Here is an 18576-nt window from a genome sequence, read left to right on the forward strand (position 1 = left end):
AGGGGCTCCACATGCATGTTCAAGTTTGAGAAGCATTGCCTCAGAGCAGGGGCCAACAGACTTTCTGTAAAGGATCTGAGAGTCAATATCTGAGGCTTTGCAGACATGTGGTCTCTGTCACAGCTACTCAACAGGGCTATTGAAGCTCAAAGGCAAAAGCAGCTGTGGCCCCTGCATAAAAGGCGGGAGCTTGGCTGTGTTTCAAATACACCCTTACCCAAAGGCAGTGGGAGGCTGAGTTAGCCCCGGGGCTGTGGTTGTGGACCCCAGGCCCAGAGGCCTGACTGTGGGGTTCAGTGTTCTCAGATTGCAGAACCAGGTCTCAGGAGGGTGAGCCTGAGCAGGGAGGGCTCTGAGCCTCTGCCCCGAGTCAGCTAGGCAACAACTCCTTCTCTGCTTTACATGTCAGCTCTTATTCAAAAGTTCTTCTTAGTGACCAGGTCAGTTTGAGAGGCTCAGCTGCAGGTGGTGGTGGTACAGTCGGCCTGGGTTGGCCAGGCCCTGCACTGTGCCTGAGGCTTGCTTTTCTCTAGACAGGACAAAGGAGAAGAGCCCCCTGAAGCACACGGAGGTGCTCTGCTCCATCCACTCCCGCTCCCTTCTCAGCCCGAGCTACTACCACAGCTTCGGGATCACCGAGAACTACATCGTTTTTCTTGAGCAGCCCTTCAAGTTGGATATTCTCAAGCTGGCAACTGCGTACATCCGGGGAGTGAACTGGGCTTCCTGCCTAACTTTCCACAAGGAGGAGAAGGTAAGCGCTGGCTGGGGCCTCCGACCTGCTGTGCCTGAGGAACCACAACAGCAGACAGCCAAAGCCAGGTGTCCCAGGCAGCGGACGCTGAGACGGAGGTCAGCCTGGAGGAGGTTTCTTAGGAAGGGGGAAGTAAACTACCATACGGTCTCCCCAGAGGTGTCAGCCAACCTTCCAGAGAGCTCTGAAGTTGGGATGGCCCTTCAGAGTGGTCCTGAGTTAGGGCACGGGTGCTGGGCCTTTATGCCCCCCAGCAGTAAGTCAGTGGAGAAGACTGTCCCGAAAGGGTGTGTGACCTTGGACAAGGTAGCCTCACCAACCAAGGCAGCCCCCACTCACCTCAGTCCTAACAATATCTGGGCTCCCCCAGCCTCCACTGTCCATCGACAAGGCCTTTCAGCACCCCTGCGGCCACTGTGTCACGCCGGGGACAGGGCCAGGGTTTATTCAGACATGATGACAGAGTGGTAGGACAGCTGGTAGGACAGAAACGCCTTCAGTGTAGGTGCACCCGGGAGCATAGAGTATGTACGTATGTGTCCAGGTACATACGATGTCTGGATCTATGTCTTCACATGTGCATATGTGTGTGTGTGCATGTATATTTGCTGCTGTTACTTGTGAAATACATCAAGTAAGTCTCAAATACACAAGTATAGAAAGTGACATATCAAGTCCCCTTCCACGTCCCGTCCTCTCTCCTCCCTCCTCCTCATCCACTGCCCCCTCCAGGGGGAGCTCCCACTATCCACTTGACGTTCTCCTACTCCTCTTTCTATGCACCATGTACTTCTTTATGTGTGCATACAAATCTGTGTCCCGCCACCTCATTAAGGCTCATCCTCTCTTCTCAGGGAGGAGAGGGAAGTGTTTGAGGGAACAAAGAGGTTAGGTGTGGCCCCTCCTCTGCTAAGACCTTCCAGGTGTTTCCCATCTTCCTTGGAATAAGATCCAAAGGCCTCACTCCTTAGCCTGTAAATCCCCACATGCCCTCATCTCAACCACTGGCTTCCTGCTCACTCCACCTCCCCCTGTGCCTCCTCCAACCAGCCCCACACATCCCTGTCTCAGGGCCCTTGCACGTTCTGTCCCCTGGAATGTCCTGCCCCACACAGCTTCCTACCTCAATGACTCTAGGTCTCAGCTCAAGCCCCCGGACCCTGAGGCCTTCCCTGATGGACCCATCTGTTACAGACCCTTCCCCAGGCTTCCTCCATCCCTGTCCAGCTTCCTTTTCCTCAGTAGTGCTCATCACCCTGGACATATTGTATGTCTGATCATTGGCTGTTGGACTCACCCCCTCTGGAATATAAGCTCCAGGAAAGCAGAGGCTTGGCTTTATTTTGTCTCTCTAGTTCCTGAAAAAGTGTCTGATGTGTCGTAGGCCTTCTACAAATGTTTTCGGAATGAATGAGTGGGGGCAAGACGGCAGCTGGGAAGTCAGCGGAAGTTGGGTTTGCCCCACAGCCAAATTCCCCATGCACACGGAGGAGCATCCCACTGGCAGGCGCTCCCGGGCCCTCTGGCCTCCAGTCTGAGGCTCCTGGGTCTGGAGGGCAGGGCATAGAGTCCCGGGATGGGGCTTGGAAATGCATTTCAGAGGGAACTCTCTGCAAGTCCCTGTGGCCGACCCAGGGATTGGAATCCGGGGGAAGGAAAGGCCTAAAATAATTACCCCTGTGCTCACCTCCCAGAATGACTCCCACCGCCATGCTATCAGAGCTCTCCTCCTCTGCACCCTGCTTAATATTCACAGGTTGATTCCGGGGAAGGTGAGAAAGAAACAAACAAGCAGGGAGGAGGGTGGTTGGGCCAGAGCTGCCAACAGATAGAAACAACTCCCTCCCTTTGGATTAGGCAACTGGGGCTACAGATACGGCTAATTACCACCCAGAGTGATACCGCCTCATGACACCCAGAGTGCGTGCCGCAGCCTCAGGAGCTGATACCCATGTGGGCTCCTTAAGTAGAACCAGGTCACTCAGCCCTCCAGGGCAGGGGTGTTGCTGTGACGACTGCGTCCCTGTAGCAGGCTCTGTGCTGGAGGTCGGAGAGGGGGACCCAAAAGGGCAGGTGTGGTCTTTGGGTTTAGGGGCTCTGGCTGTGCACACTCTCTGGCCGGGAGCTGGATGGAGCCTGGGGCCGCGTAGAGTTCTGGCACTTGGCCAACTCTCTCCAGCTTGGCCATTTCCAGGGAGCTGGCATGTTGCTGCCCTCCCACAATCATAATCAGGTGAAAGAGGGGAAACAGTGCACCCCCGAACACTGCGCTCTTGCGACGCAGCAGCCCTGGCCCACGAACTTCCTTCCTCTCCATCAGAGAGAGATGCACGCGGACACACAACAACCGACAGCCCCCCCGCTCAGTCCTTCTGTGCGTCTGGCACTCTGGAGGACGGGCACCGAGGGTCGGAATGGGCAGGGGACGCTGCAGGGCCATGAGCCAGTGCGCGGCAGGGGTGCGTCTTGTCCCGTACCTGATGCCGCAGCACTGGGCCAGCAGAGGGACCACGGGATGCGCATCTTCTTTCAGACTCACATTCACGTCGTCGACCGAAGGACCGGGAAGCCCGTGTCCACCAAGTTTTACACGGACCCCATGGTGGTCTTCCACCACGTCAATGCCTACGAAGAGGACGGCTGTCTCCTGTTCGACGCCATTGCCTACGAGGACAGCAGCCTCTACCAGTGTTTCTACTTGGCCCACTTAAAGAACAACTCTGAAGAGAATTCCGTGGTCACCTGTGTATCCGCCCTCAAGAGGTTCGCTGTGCCCCTCTGCGTGGACAAGGTAATGGCTCGAAGGAAGGCCTGTTTTATTCCTGGGGACACGTGAGCCCAGGTAGAAAATGGCTGTGGCCCTAATCTGGTTGACTCTGAAATCCAAAATGAGCTGTTCTTAAAAAAAGAGAGAAAACATTTTCATTATTCCCCAAAAGTAGTAGATCGTCATAGTAGAAACTTTAGAAAATATAGATTAAGTAAAAAGGAAGGAAATCCCCCATAAACCCATCATAATATATTTGTATTACCCTCCAAGTCTCTCCCTCTTCATAGATAAGTAGCTAGCAAGATAGACACACTGATATATATGTACATGCACATAATTGATATGTGTATATAGTATATGCATGTTACATGTACTATTGATATATATCTCAGTAAAGTGGTTAAAATTACATAAAATGTGATTTGCTTTTCCAGATCACACTGTGCATAATTTTTAACTGTTTTATTGAAATAGAATTCACATGCCATGTAATTCACCCATTTTCACTCATTTAAACTGTATAATTCAATGGCTTTTAGTATATTCACAAACTTGTACAACTATCTCCACAATCAATTTTAAAGCATTATCATTACCCTCAAAAGAAATCTCACACCTTTTAACCCGCACCCCCGACCCCCAGTCCTAGGCAACCGTCACTCCGCTCTGTCCCTGAGGATTTGCCTTCGCTGGGCATTTCATACAAACGGGTCGCGCATGTGCGGCCGTTTGTGCCTGGCTCCTTTCGCTCAGCATCACGAGTTCAAGGTTCATCTGTGCTGCAACGTACATCAGTACTTCATTCCTTTTCGCAGCTGAATGTGTGCATACTCTTTTGTGTACTGCTTTTTTTTTCACCTATTGGTATACCCACACATCTTTCCAAGACGTTACATGTTCTTCTACAACACCATTTTGCTACAATATTTGCCTGACAGCCCGTGGCAGAGATTCAGCCCCATTTGCTTACCCAACACCCTGTTGTTGAATAGTCCTGTTCTTGCATTAAAAATGACCACTAGGTCAGATGTTAGCCTCAATTAGGGTGATGCTGCCAAGGCTCTGGGCTTGGTTTTGGAGGCCACGGAGGCTTCTGGCTCCAGAACTCACTGACTTCATGTCTTAATTAATTTAAATGAAACCAAATTTAATTCAATTCAATTTTGATGGCTCGTATTTACTAAATGCACTCTACGTGCCAGGTACTTTGCTAAGCGTTTTATTTTCCTTACTTCACTTAACAATGCAAGCAACTCGTGGGAGAGGTTCCTATATTAGACTCATTTCACAGATGAAGAAGCTGAGACTCAGAGAGGTTAGAGAATGTGCCCAAGGTCACACAGCCCAGAACTGCAGAGCCAAGGTTGTTATCTGCACCAGCCTGTCTCTACACCCATCCTTGGAGCTTTAAGAGGTATAAGTGTGCTGTTCTCCCCAGCGCCCTAACTCCTGGAAAGAGCTCTCAGGGCTCTGCTAGCCTGGGGAGTGGAGGGCATCATCCCACAGTGCCCAGGGAGCCTTCTCCCACCGTCACTGCTGGGCTCCTCAGTGCTGGGGTTCGGGCGCCTCCCGGCCAGTGAGCGGGCCTGCCTTTAACCCCCAGGTCTGTTTGTTGTCCCCATCTCTCCGGCATCTCCCCATCCGAACTCACCTGTGTATCTCCATCATGATTTTTACCACATTTCCCATCACTTCTATTTAACACTTATAAAATCACATTTTGTTTAAATCAACTCATTGTTGAAAGGAAACCTATCACTACCCAGCGGAAAGCCAGCTTTTCTTGCTGCAAATAAAAGGCAAGCACGAGCATTAGAAAAATGGAAATAAAGCAAAGGTCTTAAGGTCTCGCCAGATACTGTTGCTTGCCAAGACTTAATCTCTTTGTTAATAAGAAAATTCTAAAATGTAGTAGCTGTTAAAGACACAGTGGCACCTAGCTGAGACTTGCCCCTTGACCCTGTCAGAAAGCTTGGAAGAATAAAAGGAATTAACTTTCTCCCCAGGTGATTCAGGGCTATTGAATGAACGGCCCCTGTCCCACATAATCGTCACCTGAGCCACCGCCCTCTGTGGCCCTCGCTCTGCTCTGCGCAGGGCCTCCGTGCAGGGCCTCAGACGACCTCCCCTGGCTCCAGGAAGCAGTGGGGGTGTCACAGGGCACGCAGGCGGCAAAATCCCAAGGCCCAGCCCCCACACGTCCCTCTCAGCCCAGGGATGATACACAGAGAGGAAAGACTCCCTCCTGCTGCCCACACACCATTGGATTTTATAACCTTTTATCACGCTTGAAAATGATTTGCTTCCTTGGAACCAAGCTAAGAAGTTTAGCATGTATATTTTTAAAAGGCGCCGTGTGAACCATCTGTTGCTTTGAAACTAGCAAAGAAGAGTGAGCCCTGGGAAGGGTAGCTCTGGCCACGCTTTCTAATTGCTATTTATTGTCCCTTAAAAATGTCTTCTCGCTTCACTTTCAAGTTGCCCCGCCTGCATACTGAAATCAGAAAGTCAAGCAGGAGGACATGGCCTATATGCCCAGATCAGCAGCTCTAATTTCATTCTATCCAAAGGCTTATTAGAGGAGAACCACGGGAGATGCCACTCTTTGTCAAATGTCCTTCAGTCTGGGGCATCTGCACATCCCTATCTCTCTGTCTGCAACCCTACTCTCTTCCCATCAGACCTGCACTCCAGTCCTGGCTGCAGGTCAGACCTACCTGGGGCCTCCTGCTGGGACTCGGCCCAGGACAGTGAAGGTGGACCCCCAGGGGTGGGGACCAGGTGTGGGCATGGTCTCAGGGCCCCCAGTGGATTCTAATTTACAGCCAGAAAGCAAATCCCTGGTCCTCCTGAACGTATCAGGGTCTTCACTCCCCTCAGATGAATTCGTGCACTCTAATGGCACCTGCAGCTCTCTACCCGACATTTGTCTCAAGTATAATGAGCTTGCTCCGTCACTGCTTCCTGTGGAATGAAGCTCTGAGCGGGCCTGACTCTGTCTTGTCAGCATTTATCCCCACACCCATTGCAGCGTCTGGCGCTCCGCAGGTTCTCATTAAGTTCTGAAGTATTTTAAATAAAGGAATGATGAATGAATGAATGAATGAATGAATGGAAAACATGAGGCAAGGTCTCCAAAAGGGCACAGGGTCTTTAGCATGTGGAACATTTCCCAAGTGGAAAGTGTTTTCCGTGTAGAATGGGCAATGGGGGAGTCTATTCAAAAGCCTGGGACCTCCCAGCTGCCCCAGATTCTCTGGTGTCCAGGCTCACTGGGGTCAAAGGAAGGAGGGGCCTCTTGGCACCCTCGGCCTGTTCATGTAGGGTGGCAGGAGGGTTGTTGAAGGCAGAGCAGGGCTGGGAGGGGTGTGGGTGTGTGCAGGTAGTTCCTGACGGCACCCTGCCCTTGTCCTGCAGGTGGGTTCATAAGCACGGACTTCCCTCCTGACAGCCATCCATACATAAGGGGCCGTCATGGGCAAGGGGTGAGAGGAGCGTAAGTGTCTTGGACTTGGAAGCGGTGGCTTCAACTCCTAGCTCAGTAGATTTGGTTGTTGTCTTTTCTCCAATGCAAAAATGACCCAATGTTATAAGAGCAGCCATCATGAGAGCTGTCTGTATGCCAGGCCCTGTGTTAAAATGCCTTTTCTGCTTCAGACCCCAGCTAGAGGGGCCCCTGCTCTGGCACTTTGGAGGCCCTGATCTGGCCGTACCCCAGCCGTGTCCCTTCTCCCCAGGGTGAGGAGTTCAAAGGGCTACAGGGTCAGGCCCACCCAGAGGGACACCCTCCCCCACCCCAACCATGAACGGGCTACCTGGGATCCCAGAATTTCCTGCCCAAACAGCGCAGGCCTGGTGGCAGCACCTGCCTCTGTCCTCCTCGGGGCCCACAAGGCTGCCAGCGCTAGCTGTTGGCTTGGGTGTGCTGGCTGGGCCACCCGTACCGTGGGAAGAAAAGGGGCAGGGACAGAGAGCTCAGGCCGAGAGGCTGGCCCTCACCCTGCTATCCTAGTCCAGATTCGGACATGAGGGGTCCTAGACTTCCAAATTCACACTTGTCCCTCCAAATCAGCACTATGCAATAGAACCTGGTGCGATGAAGGAACAGTATCTGTCTGTCCCTCCAATGCAGGAGCCGCTAGCCACATGTGCAGTTGAAATGTAGCCATTGCAGCTGAGAAACTGAATTTTAAATTTTACTTAATTTTAATTAAAATTTAAATTTAAATAGCCACATGTGGCTACTGGTTGCCGCATTAACATCATTCCACATTATGGAGGTCTGTGTGCCTAGGTGGGGGAGAGAATGGTCTTTTACTTGGCAATTTGATGTGTTTAGACCTAGGGTTGATGGGGCTCACTCTCATCCTGGGTCCTGCAATTTTAGGGATAGTTAAAGCATGTTTTGCATGCTTCTCACCTAGTCTCTATGACAGTCCTGTGAGTGAATTATTATCCCCTGGATACAAATGAGAGAAAATGTCGCCTACCCACATTGCAGAATTATCAGTGGGATTTGAGTTGGGATTTGAATGCATGTCTGCCTGGCTTCAGGTTACTAATTATAATGGGTCTGGTCCTGGATCAGGTGTTTTCATAGCTATTATTAACTTAATCCTAACCATTATCCTCAAACACTCGTCAAAGGAAGCTCACTTACACTCACTACCCATCCAAAAGTTACGAATTTACCCCCTATTTTACAAACAAGAAAGTGGGCTCAGCAGAAAGCTGTCAATCAGATTTCACACGCAGGGCTACTGAACTCCAAAGCCAGTGAGTCTTTCGGGGAATTACTGAGATGACTTCTTCTCCCCCTTGAGTTTAGGGATTTCAAAGCAAGCCCACAGAGTGCTGTTGAATTCTGGCTGGAAAGCAGTCTCTTCCCAAAGCTGAGTATGATGGCTGCTGAGAGCAGCAGAGTCATGTTCATTACTGTTGTGTGTGGAAAAATTCAGTTTATCCCTCAACCAGTCCGACCAGTTTCAGGCTGCAGATCCACTGACTCCCTAAGAATCCAGCCCAGGACGTGCGCAGGAGGCCTGTTGCTGTCATGTGACTAGCAAGTCACCAGGAGGGGCCTCCCACCAGTCTGTGTGCTGCGCAGGTGGAGGCATCCGGAGCTTTTGTTTATAAGGAAACGCATGTGTGCTGGGCACTAGGTGACTTTTTAATGCACTTCATCTCATTTAATTCTTATAACCACTCTGCAAAGCACATGTTTTGCCCCTGGACAGATCAAGGAAAAGCTTACTGAGTCACACATTTACTCACTTGTTCAGCAATTACTCCCTGGGAGCTGTGTGCCACGCACTGAATAAAATCTGGTTGCTGCGTTCATAGGGAAAGACAGCATAAAAGAAGGAATCAGCTCCATAAAGGAAATAATTGCAGCTTGGCACAGATACCTCGCAGACACTGCGTACTAAGTTGTTAGGGGAGGGGATGTTCGAGTTGAGACCTGCAGGATGGGAGCAGGCCAGCCTCTGGGCCTTTGCACCTGCTTTGTCGTCTGCCTGCAGTGTTCTTGCTGCTGAGTAGAAGAATTGCCATGTGAAGGTCTGGGCCCAGTCTCTGCTTCTCTCTGTGTGACCTTGGACAAGCCACTTTCCTTCTCTGGGCCTCAGTTTTGTCTTCTACAAATTGAGGGATTGAACTAGAAAAGTATTGAGGGGCCCCTGCAGTTCAATAGGTAGGATGCAGAAAATTGTCTCCCCTTCCCAGCCAAAAGCAGCTGTTGTTCAAATAGGTTTGTTTTCATTATAAAAGCCCACTTTGGAAGATCTGGAAGGTAGAGAAAAGTTTGAATAAGAAGTTAGCCATAACAATATTCTCCTCCGCAAACTCTGTGAAGTCAGGGACTCGTGGTCTTGTTTCGCATTCTCTTCCAGTGCCTGCCTTCAACTCACCCCCAGCGATGTGGCAGCAACGTGATAGTAGGAGTAATAGTGGTGATCCTACAGTGGTATCATCGACAGCAGCTAGCATTTATCTAGCACTTTCTGCTAACCATGCCTTCTTTAAATCATTTGCATGGATTGTCTTATGTAATCTGAACAATAATTCAGAGACACATATACCATTTATACAATGCATATACTGTACCTCATCATACAGATGAAAACATTGAACTTCAGAGATGCAAAGTAATTTACTCAAGGCTCTGTAACTAGTATGTGGAGAAACAGGAAGTACTAAATACTCGATAAATACTTAACCAATTGTGTTAAATCCTTCTCCTGGGTTACAATGATGGCCGTAAGGTGCTGACCAGAGCAGAGTCTGGCTGTAACTTGAGGCCAGGGAACATCCTTGATAGGTATATTTCTCCCAAGTAATTTTTATTGCATGTTTATTTTCTTTTCAGCAGTGATACATTTTCATAGGAGAAAATACTGAAAATACAGATAAGAATAGAAAAAGAAATTAAAGTCCCCATAATGCCACTGCCCACCATATTGTTACCGTTTGGTATATTTTTCCCAGGCTCTTTCCAGTGTAAGCTTTTCAGCTGGCTGAGCTCAGATTGTACATGCAACGTACTCTGCCACCTTTTCACTCAGCATTCTATCATGAGCATTTCCCATGTTATTATGAACTTTTTATAAACACTCTTTTAATGACGGATGCAGCCTTTCACAGGTGAATCATCCAGTATTTAAAAAGTACATTAATTTCACCTGTGAGGGATAAGCTAGCCTAGAGAAGAAAAAAAGAGCCATGGTTTAAGGGGCCCCCGTCCTACCACTGACCAGCTACGCAACCTCGGGGGAACCCCTTCATATCACCAACCCTCGTTTTTAACCGATAATGCCAATAACGTAACAGTTGCTTCCTGTGAGTAATGCGAGGCCACAGCAAGATGACATACGCAAAAGCATTTTTTAAAAAAATGTATACAGTAAAGCAAATGTTTTCTCTGGATAACAACTTTTTATTTTTATTTTATTTTTTTGCAAAACTGATTCTTTCAGAATGCAGAAGTAGGCTCAGATTTAGTCAAACTGGCATCTACGACAGCAAGAGCCCTGAAGGAGAAAGATGACCAAGTCTACTGCCAGCCTGAGTTGCTTTGTGAAGGTAAATACATCCTCTCCCTGTGCTTAGGGAAGGGTGGGACTTCATGAAGACCCCCAGGCCCCTTCACGTAGCACCTCCTTCCGATTCAGAGATGCTGTGCACGGACAAGGGACAAAAAGGAGGGCTCTCTGGGACACCCCAGTGAAGAGCATTTGGAGACAGTTGCGTCTGGTACATCTTCCGACACCTCCCAGGAAGGCACTGGGATGGTCACTGGCCCCGGGGACTGGCACGGCTGCACTCTGCAAACGCTGCGCTGCCGACCTGTGGGCACAACGTGTTTGGGTCTCCGCCTCTCCACATCCATGATTTCCTGCACAGCAGGTGCTGTCAGCCCCATTTCACAGAGGAGGTAACCGGGCCTCAGAAAGTTTGAGCTACACACACAATGGAAACCCCCTTGACTAGAAGTCACACCTACTAGAGCAGGGCTTCTCAGCCTGGCACTACTGACGCCTGGGGCTGGTCATTCTCTGCGGTGGGGCCGTCCTGGGCATTGTAGGGTGTTGAGCAGCATCCTGAGCCTCAACCTACCAGATGCCAATAGCACCCCCACCCTGGACTGGAACAACCAGAAACATGTCCATGCATTTCCAATGTCCCGGAGGGGCACCATCGCCCTGACTGAGAACCACAGCCCTAGAATATAATAACTCTGTGGGACAGGGCCATGTTTTTGCGCTCAGTGTTGTCACCAACATGTACAAAAGTCCAGCTTAGCTAGACCTGAGTTCAACACTTCAATTCATAGTGAACCGGCTTGCCCAGAATACTCAGAGAGTGGCAGGGTGTGGCTCTAAACTCAAAGCTTGCTCCCCACGCTGGCTGCCCCATGCCAGGTTCAGGCGTCTGGAAGGGTGCCATCCTGGGGACTCTCCTAGGATGACCTCAGATTTGCCCACCAGGACCATTTCTGTAAACAGCGTCCCGTGGATCCAATAACCAGTTCTGTGCGGCACCCAGATTCTTGGAGTTTTAAAAGTACAAATACAGATCTTGTTTCTAATTCTTAAGGCATCAACTTCCATGTCCTCTGACCCGCCACGCCATGCAGTATGGACAGATGAAGGCTTAAAACATTATAATCTTCTTGTTTCTGAGAAGAAAATTCCTATTTATTGCAGCAATCTTGGGCAATACTGGAAAGCATAGCAAGAGATAAATCCCTCATAGCCCCTCCACCCAGGACAACCTTTGGAATTATCCATCCAGTCTTTTCTATTGCGCACGGGTTGCTTGGCACATGCCAGGCCCTCTGCTGGGAGCTGCTCAGGCATCCTCTCCTCTCACCCCGGCACCGTCATCGTGTTGTCATTCACATAGGGTGGGCTGCCCCAGGAGGGGCTGAGCTCAGGGCCTGGCCTGTACTGAGAATCCCGCCAAAGGGAGCCATTATTATTAGAACAACTCTAACAGGCAGCTCTAACAGGCAGCTTAACTCTAGGTTGGCACGTAATATTCTTCTTTTAGAACTGAGGACAGGAAAGCTGAGAATAATAGGGCGACTTGGCTAAAGACAGTCAGCAAAGCCAGGACCCGCACCCAGGTTTCTCTGACGCAAAACCCCTCAACCTCTGCATTTATACTTTGATGAATCTTCCCATACCCCATAGAATATTCTGAAGTGGCTCCTTCCACCTAATGAATGTGGTCTGAGAATTTTCCCACATCTGAAGATTCTTTAAGAACATGGCTTAATAGTCGTGCAGAATTTGCTGGGATGAATCAGACTTTATAAATCAAGTGCCTATGGTTGGCCATTTACAGTGTGGGGTAGGGGGTCCCCGACCAGGTCTGAGGGGCCCAGGAGCACCATAGGAAGTCTCAGGCCTATGTTAGGGCCAATCGTGGGCATCTTTTTCTGATTGAAGTATGTGGGTGGCCTCTCTTCCTCTTGTTCATCCTGCCCTGGCTCTCGGAAGTTCATGATTGCTCACCTGTGAGATGGTATACCTTCCCATCTCAGTAACCCAGTCCCCTTCACCCCTTGCTGAGCCCGACAACCGTGCACACCTCGGGCCCTTCTCTGGAGACCTTGATGTGGCAGATGTGCCCGTCCCCACGTCCTCTTCCTCGGACATTGTATCGTCCCTGGCACCCAGCTCCTCCACGGGTCCTAGTTCATATGGGGAGAACCTTCATTCTGGTACTCAGACTTAGACATTTAATTTGACACAACAGGAATATATAAATATATATGCACTTACATGGACAAAACGTTAAGGTTTTTTGGATTACAAAAGTAATGAGTATAATGAAAATTTCATACGATAAAAAACTTAGGATGTACAATATAAAATATAAACCATTAAATATAGAGAGGTTATCATCCCAGCAATGCTTCTAAGCTTTTTCTCTTCATTTTTAACAGAATGGAGATAATTCTATAGTCATCCTTTTATGTGAACCTTATGATAAGGATATTTTCCCACATTATTAAAATCCTTTGTAAATATTATTTTAACATAGTGTTATTCTATGAATTCACCAGGCTTATTTTAACTATTTCCCATTGACAGTCCTTCCATAGAGTCAGAAGTTTCTCTTCACTCCCACACACACGTGTGTGCACACGAGACTTTTTTTAAAAGAGCTTTTAAAAATTGCAATAGCCTCTGATTTTAATCATGCAATTATTTTTGATTTCTATCTTGGATAATTAAAGATTTTTATATACTTAAAACCTTGCTCCTGAACCTTCTAATAGAGCCAGGATAATTGTCAGAGGTTCCTCCCCTCTGCCCTATGACTACCCTGATCCAGTCCAGGGCCTGAATCAGGTTCAGGGGTCCTGGCCTGGGAGCAGCGTCTGTAGAAAGGGTACCCGGCCAGGCACAAAGGGTGGATGCCCTCAGCCCTCGGTGATGAAGGCTTCATCAGCTGTATCATTCTCTCTAGGCTTAGAACTGCCTCAGATCAATTATGCTCACAACGGGAAGCGATACCGGTATGTCTTTGCTGCTGAAATTCAAAGGAGTCCCATCCCAAACAAGGTACTGATCCCTAGGTGCGTGGCCTACAACAGTCCTGTCTACAAAGCTGACTTCTCAGATTCTCCGACTGGGTGACCTTGATTAAAAAAGGGAGGGCAAGAGGGAGGTTCCCTGGGGGACTGGAGGTAGGTTCGAGAGTAGGTCAGTTTGGGACAAAATACATTCGAAACAATGATGAGCCTGGAGAGGAGCTGCGCCTCCTGGGCTGAAGCTCGGGAGGGTGGCCGTGGCTAGAGTTTGGTTGAATCCCTTATTCCACACGTGTTTTCGGAGCACCAAGGCGGCAGGCAGGGAGGACAAGGAAGTGTCCAGGGGGTTCCAGTCCCGGCCTCACTCTCTCCAGCAGGGAGGGCACAGCTGAAACTTGAAAGATTTATTTTGTTTTTTAAACTACTATTTGTGGAACACTTACCCCAGGAACTATGCTAAATGCTGTACAGACACTACTTTCCCTTAATATCTTCATTTTTAACAATACAATAGAAAGTCTTTTTTTTTTTAATGTGCAGTACAGAAAGTACGAAGTAAGAAAATTGAGTTTTCCCTACACGCATTCACACACCGCAAGACACTCCCACACCCTAAGGGGGAACAGGACTCTTGGTGATTAAGAGAAGTCGAGTGATCTATACTTTTAAAACAACACAGGAATTGTATTATACTTTAAATGTCTGCATTGAATATATTAATTTATTTAACTATCAACAAGTTGCACTGGAGGGCCAAATACTAGATAAGTCCAGAATTTCTGTTTTAACTATCAACAAGTTGCACTGGAGGGCCAAATACTAGATAAGTCCAGAATTTCTGTTTTGAAAAGAATTCAGTGCGTAGTGTAAGCTCTGAGGTGGCAGGAGGACCTTTGCTCTGAGTTGAAGGGGGAAGCTGGCTGCTTTCATTCCTTTGCTGTCCTCACCAGAGGGCGTGCCATTCCGGAGTCTTCACTTGAGGGGCTTAATCCGCTTTCTCTGTGGGCCTCGGTGCCTTCCTGCTCGCAGGAAATAAGCCTGCTTTCCAACACATCATCCCCATGTTTCTCCTCTTTGCATGTACAGATGATCAAATATGACATTCTCACAAAGTCGTCCCTAAAATGGGAAGAGGAGCACTACTGGCCGGCGGAACCCCTGTTTGTGCCCACGCCAGGCGCCAAAGACGAGGATGATGGTAAGCCTCCGGGAAGGGGAGCCCACCCACTGCACTCAGCTTGCAATCTCGTTCTCACACAGAGACCTCACTGGGGGCAGTGACCCTGCCCACAGCCACAGCTGGTGGAGTTATGCTCTGAAACCCAGGTCTGTATGAATCCAAAGCTACAGGGCTAGGGAGTCTCCAAGACCACACATACCCCTGACATTATCTGCAAGCTTGCTGGAGCTTCCAGTTGTCCCCACCACCCCCCAACCTCCCTGCGCCCGGGGAAGTCACGGACACTCCCTGCTCCCAACACTAGCATCCGTGGAGTGTGGCCAACCCTGGAAACTCCCCTCAGCCTACGCATCGGAGCCTGTGTCGGGGCTTGTAGTCGTGGCTGACCTTCAGTCTTCAGCCCCTCTGGAGGTCAAGCTGACCACTGTGTGGCTTAAAGTTCCCATCTAAGTCACTTGGCGAGGACAGGTTATCTGACTGGCCCCAGGTAGAAGTCACCACCTAGCAGCAAAGGTCAGATCTCCCTCGAAGGGGATTAAATTGTTTACTTCCTTGTTTCCTTCGCTTCCACAGAAGCCCACTTCCTTTCCCCTGAGCAACACTGCCCTTTCCCAGAGTGTGGTGTCTTGGTTTTAAAGTTCATTTTCATGGCTGAGTCAGAGTTCTTCATTATTTAAGCATGTACCTTTCTTCGGAGCAACTAGAAATGTGTGTTTGAGGCCCACCTGGCTTTTCTGGGTTTCCACATGACAAGTGTCCCTATCCTTCTTTGATTCTGCCTTTGACCCAGAAATGCCCTGCCTACACCCAGGAGGGTGCTAAGGAGGGTAACAAGAGCCATGGGTGGGGCTGCCCTGCCAAGCCTGCCAGCTGCTTCCCTCAGGTGAGAAGGGAGTGGTTTTCTACCTACTGATTATTCGTGACTTGGCGCCAGGCAGGGGACCCCATGTCACGGTCATTTCTGAAGCTGGGGGTTGTTGGGACCCCCACCTGCTGATGCTGGCCTCCCACTGGGCTGCTTGAGCGTGCCCCGTGCATTCTCTCCATGGGCAGGGAGGAGCACTGTGTTCGTTTCACCAAAGGAGAGGCTCAAAGAATGAAGTAACTTGCCCAAGGTCACACGCCCTGTGCCCACAGAGGTAGGGCGTGAGTCCAAGCTGATCTGACTTCAATTACACTCAGCCACTCTGACACCCAGGAGGCCTTGGGAAGAAGCACGAATGTTGGCTGGAAGTTTATGTGCATTATTTCATGTAACTCTATTCCTTGAGAGTGAGTGCTTAGAATGTTTCCATTTCACAGAAGGGAAAGCTGAGGCTGCCTGTGTGCTGCATGTGCATGCGGTGAATCATGCTCATCCAGTGTGAGTTTAGTCGAGTGATGTGTAGTAGCCTAAATGCATCATCAAAACTGATCCTCTATCATCAGAGATTCTAAGTTGTAAGGAAATAGCCATTCTTCAGTGCACACAGTCATTTACAAAGTGCTTTTGTAATTCACCATGCAAGAGATCCTCTCAGCAAGCCTAAGAGGGTAGAGAACATTACCCCCATTCTACAAAAGAAGAGACTGAGGTTCGGAGAGGTGAAGCGACTGGCGCAGCCAGGGCTGGAAGCGGGTCTGCTGATTTCCAGTTCCCTGGCCTTTCTCTGCTGCTCCCTCAGAATATCAAATTCACTTCCCTTCTGTTTGGATTAGATACTGACGGTCTAACGAGCACAGGGAGACACAGCTGAGAAACGTATCTTTCCACCTGGAGGAAGTTCAAGGCTGCACTTTTACAAAGTGTCTCCTTTTGTTTCCCCAAAGGAATTATCTTATCAGCCATCATCTCCTCTGATCCCCAAAAGCCACCTTTTCTGCTTGTTCTGGATGCCAAAAGTTTTACGGAACTGGCTCGCGCATATGTAGATGTAGACATGCACCTGGATCTCCACGGGTTATTCATCCCAGACGCAGACTTGGACCTGAGCAAACGGGCCCCTCCCCAGGACGCCCAGGACGGGGCCTCAGAGCCCTGCGTGGCCTCCCAGACCTGACAGGCTTGGACGGCCCCGCCGGCGGGCTCCCGCAGAACACAGGTGTGATCCCTCCCGTAACCCTTGTTGGAAAGTTGATCAAGTATTGTTAATCGGCTCTAGCACTTCTGGGAAAGACCTTTTCCTGTAAAGACCACAATCGTGAATCAGAACTTACGTTGTCACATATTCATCGTTCTTAGAAGGAGCAACCACCGGCAGAGGAGAGATAGACGAACATGCATCATTGCTCCTCCCTCCCTCCCCTTTGCTCTCTTCCCTCTCTCCGTTCTTCCCGGTGGACTAGACTGTGCGCCTGGGAGCCCTGGCTTTCTCAGCCATGCCCTGTTAGCGAATTATGTGGCCAGCCCTTTGTGGTCATTCCATGCAACGCATGACGTGATATAAAATAATAAAAACTTGAAAGTCTGTTCCAACCTTATTTTATTTTTACATGGCTTCCTTCCTCTGAAGTGCTTCTAAGGCAATAAAATACGGCGACAGAGCTAGATGGTTTTAGCAAGCTAGACGGCTCATTGTACAAGCAAAGGTTCAACAGGTGGGGGTGGGAATCCACCTTTTACAGGAGGGGGTTAAGGGTCTGGACACTGCCCCGACTGGCCATGGCCGAGCAGCTAGAATGCAGGATTGAATCCCAGGCCCGGGCTCACACGAGGAGATCTGGCCTGATGCTGAGAACCAGGGCAGCAGAGCCACGCCCATGTCTGTACAGGAAAGAAGGTTCTCCGAGATGAATGGGCTGTCAAGCATTTGGGGCAGGAGGGAGGGAGCGTGGCGGTGGGGAGGGAGGAAACAAGTGGCAAGCCTAGCAGGGCCCCCTGTGAATACTGGGAGCCCCACGGACATCCGAGTCTCAGCTTTGCAGTCTCGGGGGTGCCTGGTGCCTGGCAGAGGACGAGAAGGAATCTCCGATGACAGTGCATGAATACCCCGGAGGGGGCAGATGGTTTGGCTTTTTCCCTGCAGCCCTACTCCGCTTCTGCTCAAATGTAGGCACTGTGAACTTCACCGTTTGCCTCAAAGGTAACATTTTAGTATAATATCAAAACCAGGATATTGACATTGATTCAATCCATAGATACTGAATCCATTATTCAGATTTTCCCAGTTTTATGTGTACTCGTGTGTGTGTGTAGTTCTATACAATTTTAACACATGTGTAAGTTCTTGTATCCACCTCTACAGTCATCAACACAAGGATGTCTGGGGTCGCTTTTTTTTTTTATCACATACCTACCTCTCTCCTACCACCCCCTCCCATCCTTCACCCTTGGCCAATCACCATTGCTAAAATTTATCATTTCAAAATGTTATATAAATGGAATCACACAGTATTAACCTTCGGGGATTGGTTTTTCTTCACACAGCAGAATTCCCTGGAGATTGATCCACTTTGTATCATTTTGGGGTATGTTTTATTCGCTACTTTATCCTCAGCATCTAGAGCACTGTCAGGCGGGTTCAGGTTCTCAGTAAATATTTGTTGAATGAATGAATCCCCTCAACTAACAGATTCAACTCAATAGCACACCAACAAGAAATGGACATTGTACTGAGGACATCACAGGAGGACGAGGAAGACAGCCCACGTGGAACCCAATGACAGCACAGAAGGTGCCCCCGGAGCTTCCTCTCACCTGCCACCCCTGACCTCTAGTCTGTCTCTTCCCCTGTTGGCCCCTCGAAACCTCTCTGCCCTCCCAGAATTTCCATTTCACCCTTGGCTTATAGGGCCCATGAAGCAAAAACCTAAACTCTACAGATGGCAGAGTGAAGACTACCCACTCTTTT

General features: G+C 49.3%; 1 protein-coding gene across 2 annotated transcripts in view; it reads left to right on the top strand.

The window, feature by feature from the left end:
• Window positions 1-17206, top strand: part of BCO1 (beta-carotene oxygenase 1) — a 31054-nt gene extending 13848 nt beyond the window's left edge. For both annotated transcript variants that reach the window (XM_036012258.1, XM_028502105.2), the window contains 6 exons: window positions 534-754; window positions 3288-3545; window positions 10499-10604; window positions 13503-13597; window positions 14653-14764; window positions 16556-17206. In XM_036012258.1, coding sequence (XP_035868151.1) covers window positions 534-754; window positions 3288-3545; window positions 10499-10604; window positions 13503-13597; window positions 14653-14764; window positions 16556-16785 — 1022 coding nt within the window. In that variant the 3' untranslated portion in view covers window positions 16786-17206. The remainder of the gene's footprint in view (window positions 1-533; window positions 755-3287; window positions 3546-10498; window positions 10605-13502; window positions 13598-14652; window positions 14765-16555) is intronic.
• The last annotated feature ends 1370 nt before the right edge of the window (window positions 17207-18576 follow it).

This window comes from Phyllostomus discolor, chromosome 12, assembly GCF_004126475.2.
Source record: "Phyllostomus discolor isolate MPI-MPIP mPhyDis1 chromosome 12, mPhyDis1.pri.v3, whole genome shotgun sequence".
NCBI lineage: Eukaryota > Metazoa > Chordata > Mammalia > Chiroptera > Phyllostomidae > Phyllostomus > Phyllostomus discolor.